Source organism: Aythya marila (genome assembly GCF_965140915.1).
Source record: "Aythya marila genome assembly, chromosome: Z".
In the NCBI taxonomy this organism is placed as follows: Eukaryota; Metazoa; Chordata; class Aves; order Anseriformes; family Anatidae; genus Aythya; species Aythya marila.
In genome coordinates, this window is record NC_139080.1 from 52,198,716 (window position 1) to 52,203,485 (window position 4,770).

At 59.7% G+C, this 4,770-nt stretch overlaps 1 protein-coding gene across 2 annotated transcripts; it reads left to right on the forward strand.

The window, feature by feature from the left end:
- Positions 1-922: 922 nt before the first annotated feature.
- KLF4 (KLF transcription factor 4) lies at positions 923-4,532 on the forward strand. 2 transcript variants are annotated; one of them, XM_082784020.1, is made up of 4 exons: positions 929-1,318; positions 1,431-2,370; positions 2,482-2,646; positions 4,148-4,532. In XM_082784020.1, exons 1-4 carry the CDS (start codon positions 1,223-1,225, stop codon positions 4,321-4,323), a joined length of 1,377 nt encoding a protein of 458 aa, XP_082640146.1. In that variant the 5' UTR covers positions 929-1,222; the 3' UTR covers positions 4,324-4,532. The 2 variants fall into 2 exon arrangements, with proteins under 2 accessions (XP_082640145.1, XP_082640146.1); XM_082784019.1 differs by having other exon boundaries at positions 923-1,318; positions 1,431-2,646.
- Positions 4,533-4,770: the final 238 nt, after the last annotated feature.

Below are 4,770 nucleotides of genomic sequence, written 5' to 3' on the forward strand. Positions count from 1 at the left end.
AAAGAAAGAGAGGTGAAGGGAGGAGAGGATGGGGGAAGGGGAAAAGGGGGAAATGGGATGGGAAGGGAGGGGGAAGGGAAAGGGAAAAGGAAAATAAAAAGGGAAAGGGAGGAAAAAAAGGGAAGGGAAGGGAAGGGAAGGGAAGGGAAGGGAAGGGAAGGGAAGGGAAGGGAAGGGAAGGGAAGGGAAGGGAAGGGAAGGGAAGGGAAGGGAAGGGAAGGGCTATTTAACTATTTTATTTTAATTTATTGTTTTTAAAAATATTTTAACTTATTTTATTTTAACTTATTTTACTTTATTTTACTTTAACTTATTTTATTACTTTATTTTACTTTATATTTTTATTTTTATTTTTTTCACTTTACCCAATTTCACCCAACTCCATCTGTTACGCTATCCTATGCCATGCAGCTCCATCCCGTCCCGTCCCGTCCCGTCCCGTCCCGTCCCGTCCCGTGCCACCCCCGTCCCGTCTCTCCCCGTTCCCCCCTCCGCCCGGGGCGCGCTCCCGCGGCCCATCCCTCCCGGCGGGAGCGCGCACTCCCCCCCCCCCCCCCCCCCCCCCCCGCCGAAGGTGCGCGAGACCCCCGCGGCGCGCGGGCATCCCCGGCTCCCCCCCCCCTCCGCGCGCTGACGTCAGCGCCCTTCCTGCGTCACGCACCCAGCCGCGCGCACCAGGCGGGGCGGGGCGGGGCGGGGCGGGGCGAAGCGCGAGCTCCCGCCCCCCCCTCCCCCGTTTCCCGCCTCCTCCTCCTCCTTCCCCCCCCCTTCCCGCTCTCCCCACGTGTCAGTTTGTTTTCGCCGTCGCCACGGCAACGGTGGGCGGGGCTGGCGCGAGGTGAGGTTATAAAAGGGGCGGCGGCGGCGGGCCGCGGGCAGTGCCGAGCGGGGCGCGGCGGGCTGCGGGCGGCGGCTGCGGAGCGCGGCGCGGCGCAGCGCGGCCCCTCCCTCCCTGCCTCCCCTCCCCTCCCTACTCTCCCCCTCTCCTCCGACACCGGTTCCCCCATGGCCGCGGCTCCCCGGGCAGCACCACCACCACCAGCAGCACCAGCAGCAGCACACCCCCGCTCCGCCCTGCCGCTGCCCCCGCCGCCCGCCTCCGCCGCCTGACGCCCGCGGTGCGGAGCGGAGCGGAGCGGAGCGGTGCGGTGCGGAGCGGAGCCCCCGGAGCGGAGCGGAGCGGAGCCGTGCTGCGGGCAGGCGGGCGGGCAGCGGGTGCGCGATGGCGCTGAGCGGCACGCTCCTCCCCTCCATCGCCACCTTCGCGGCGGGCGCCGCGGGCCGCGAGAAGGCGCCGCGGCCGGCGGGACCCGGCAACGTGAGTATCGGCGGGGCGGGGGCGCGGCGCCGGCGCCGGTGTGGTTATCGCGGGGTGTTGGTGGCGGTGGCGGTGTCGGAGCGGGGTCTGAGCCGTGCCCGTGTCCCCGCAGCGCTGGCGGGAGGAGCTGTCGCAGCTGAAGCGCCCGGCGCTGCCGGCCCGTCCCGTGGAGGCGCCGCCGCCGCCGCCGTCGGAGCTGGAGGCGGCCGCCGCTGCCCTGGGTCCCCGCCGCGACGCCGAGGAGTTCAACGAGCTGCTGGACTTCGACTTCATCCTCTCCAACTCGCTCATGCACCAGGAGCCCGCCGCCGCCGCCGCCGTGGTGGTGGCACCCGCAGCAGCAGCAGCAGGAGCAGCAGCCCCGGCCCCCGCCGCCAGCCCCTGCCCCGCCGGGCCCTTCGCCTACCCGCTGCCCCGCGCCGAGCCCGGCGGCCTCCTCTACGGCGGGGCCGGCAGCCGCGATGGGGCTCCTGCCGCCGCCGGCCCGGCCGCCGCCCCCTTCAACCTGGCCGACATCACCGACGTGTCGCCCTCCGGAGGCTTCGTGGCCGAGCTGATGCGGCCCGAGCTGGACCCGGTGTACCTGCCGGCCCCCGCCGCCGCCCTGCCGCCGCTGGGCAGCCTGCAGGGCAAGTTCGTGGTGAAGGCCGTGGGCGACTACAGCCACCCGGGGCTCAGCCCCAAGAGCGGCCCCCCGACGGCCCCGCCGCCCGGCACCGAGGGACCCGCGGCGCCCCCCTACAGCCCCCTGCCGCGGATGTGCCCCAAAATCAAGCAGGAGGCCACCCCGCCCTGCACGCTGGCCCCGCCGCCGCCGCACGGGAGCGGCCCCCGAGGAGCCCCCCAGCACGACTTCGCCATGGGCCGCCTGCTGCCCGCCCGGACTACGCCTTCGCTGGGTCCCGAGGAGATGCTGAGCAGCAGGGACTGTCTCCCCGCCGCCCCGGGGCTGAGCCACCCGCCGCTGCCGCTGCCCCCGGGGTACCCCCCAGCCCCCGGCTACCCTGCCTTCCTGCCCGAGCAGCTGCCCCCCAGCACGCTCCAGTACCAAGGTGAGTCCCCGCACCTGCCTCCTCGCCCTCGGCGGCGGGTGTGCCATGTGCCCACGACGGCACCGGGCACCAGCCGTGGCGGTGCTCACTCTGCGCCTTCCCTGCCTCTAGAGCTGATGCCGCCAGGGAGCTGCCTGCCCGAGGAGACCAAGCCAAAGAGGGGACGCCGGTCGTGGCCTAGGAAAAGGACGGCCACGCACACCTGTGACTACGCGGGCTGCGGCAAAACCTACACCAAGAGCTCGCATCTCAAGGCGCATCTGAGAACCCACACAGGTGAGACCCTGCGTGGGGTCACCGGGCTGCTGGGGCATGGGGCGAGCCCCCACGGACAGCAGAAAGGGGGCAGACAGGAGGGGAGCCAAAAGTAGCGAGCCCTAACCTTTCTCTGCTGGGTTTCTGGGCGCTTTTCTTCTCCCCTTGGCTACGTTCAGTCCTGTGCAGTCTTTGCTTACTGGCTCTGTGTTTCACTTAATGGTGCAGAATGACTCAGATGTGGGAGAGGGTGGGTTTCTTGCCGAGGCAAAGTTTGTTGCTCTTCTCTTGCTGTGTGTCTGGCTAATTAGCAGGTAGTTGGAAGTCAGTTGGGATTTGTTGCTGTAGATGTTGTTGGCCCACTTCAGAGGAAGGAGCAGCCCTCTCTCTAAGATTCTGCTTTCTTTGTTCGTGGTTAAGTGCTTCGTACACAACCCTCTTGTCTTGGCTTGCTCTGGTTCAAGGGCTCCTGTAGCTGACGGTGCCTTTAGCTATAACTCACCGGAGCCTTGACACCTCTGCGAGCTGCCATTCCCTTTCTGAGCCCAACAGTGACAGGCTCCGTGCAGCTGTGTTGGTAGCACTGCCGGGAGTGCCTCACCTACGTGTAGGAGTGTATCTGCTCCAGGGTTATAGCACCAAAGAGACGGGGTTGAACAGCTCGCTGGTGACTGCTAGAATTCGGATAAAATCTGCCAAAGTGCACATCTGAGCTCGAGTTCAAACTTCAGCCTTACAGCTGAATGCCATATTGCAATAGCTGAGCTTGTGAAAGCAGGTACATCATGCGCAGTTTCGCCAGTGCAGGCATTCCGTAACAGCGGTTAAATAACCTGGAAATTTGCATAATTTAAATCCCGGGATTGTGAGTTTGATTCAAAACTTTCTCCCGAAGAGGAGGTGGGAAAGGGAGAAACAACAGCTTAGTGGTTAGGCTACGTGTTCGGCTAACGGCAGCGGGAAGAAAAATTGGTCAAGTGAACAGTTCTTCCCGCCCATCCCGAGACTGCCAGCGTGGTCTCCGGGAGGTGCAGGACTGAGTTCGTAATTGTCAGGGAAGTTTGTCTTGCAGTCAACAGCAGTTTTGCTGTTGTGAAGACTGAAAGATTGAGCTCTTAATCGAGCTGAGCTAATGAAAACAGTTTCCAACTGGTTTTAATTGAGACCTACAATTATCTAAATGCATTATTTTTATTTTTTTTGCTGAGCTATTTCTGGTTGATATTTGATTGTGTAACGTTAGCCAGCAAAAACACAGTCTTAACTCAACGCCTGTGTTCTAAAGCTTCATGTACAAAACAAACTTTAGTGAAGATTTCAGTGGTGTTCATGCTGTACAATTCCTGTAATGTCTTGAAAAGACTGTTAGTCTGCTTGTAGTTTGCTTACAACTCCTTCAAGAACTTTGTTGCTTTTTGATACTTTTTCTGTTTTCCTCTTGAAAGTCAGGTGTTAGCAGTGGAGTGGAAACAAAGGTAGCCACAAATAAACCTTGCTGACATGTTGTTTCTGTTTTTGAAAGGTGAGAAACCTTATCACTGTGACTGGGAAGGCTGCGGATGGAAGTTTGCCCGATCCGATGAACTTACTCGTCACTACCGAAAACACACGGGCCACCGCCCTTTCCAGTGCCAGCGGTGTGACAGAGCGTTTTCCAGGTCGGATCACCTCGCCTTACACATGAAGAGGCACTTTTAATTGGAAGCAGTGGATCTTTCCCCAACTGCCTTAGAGATTCAGTATTTTACAGCACAAGGACTGTCTTCCGCAAGAAGGGGAGAACCCAGCTTAAGCACTACACAGAATCAAGGTGAAGTCTTCCAAAGAGTGGAAAGAGGGATAATTGCATATAGACATTGCAACTTTTTTTTTATATATATATATATATATATATATATATATATATATACATTTAAAAGAAAACCAAAAACATTGGGGTCAATGACTGGATCTTCTATCATTCCATTTGTAAATCCAACTTGAATTATTTCCGGACTACAAAATGCCAAGGAGTGACTGGAAGTCACGGATATCAGGGTTAAACAGACTGTGTGTAGTTCGGAGGGTGGGGATATTACACAGGGAAATGACATTCCCTTAAATTTTCTTTCAATGCAATATTAGATGTAAATGTCATCTTGTACT

Excerpts from the sequence above, each read along its gene's own strand:
- KLF4 (XM_082784019.1), top strand. The coding sequence starts at position 1,223 with ATGGCGCTGAGCGGCACGCTCCTCCCCTCCATCGCCACCTTCGCGGCG. Across the intron at positions 1,319-1,430 it reads GGCCGGCGGGACCCGGCAAC|CGCTGGCGGGAGGAGCTGTC; the intron begins GTGAGTATCGGC and ends GTGTCCCCGCAG. Across the intron at positions 2,647-4,147 it reads GCATCTGAGAACCCACACAG|GTGAGAAACCTTATCACTGT; the intron begins GTGAGACCCTGC and ends TGTTTTTGAAAG.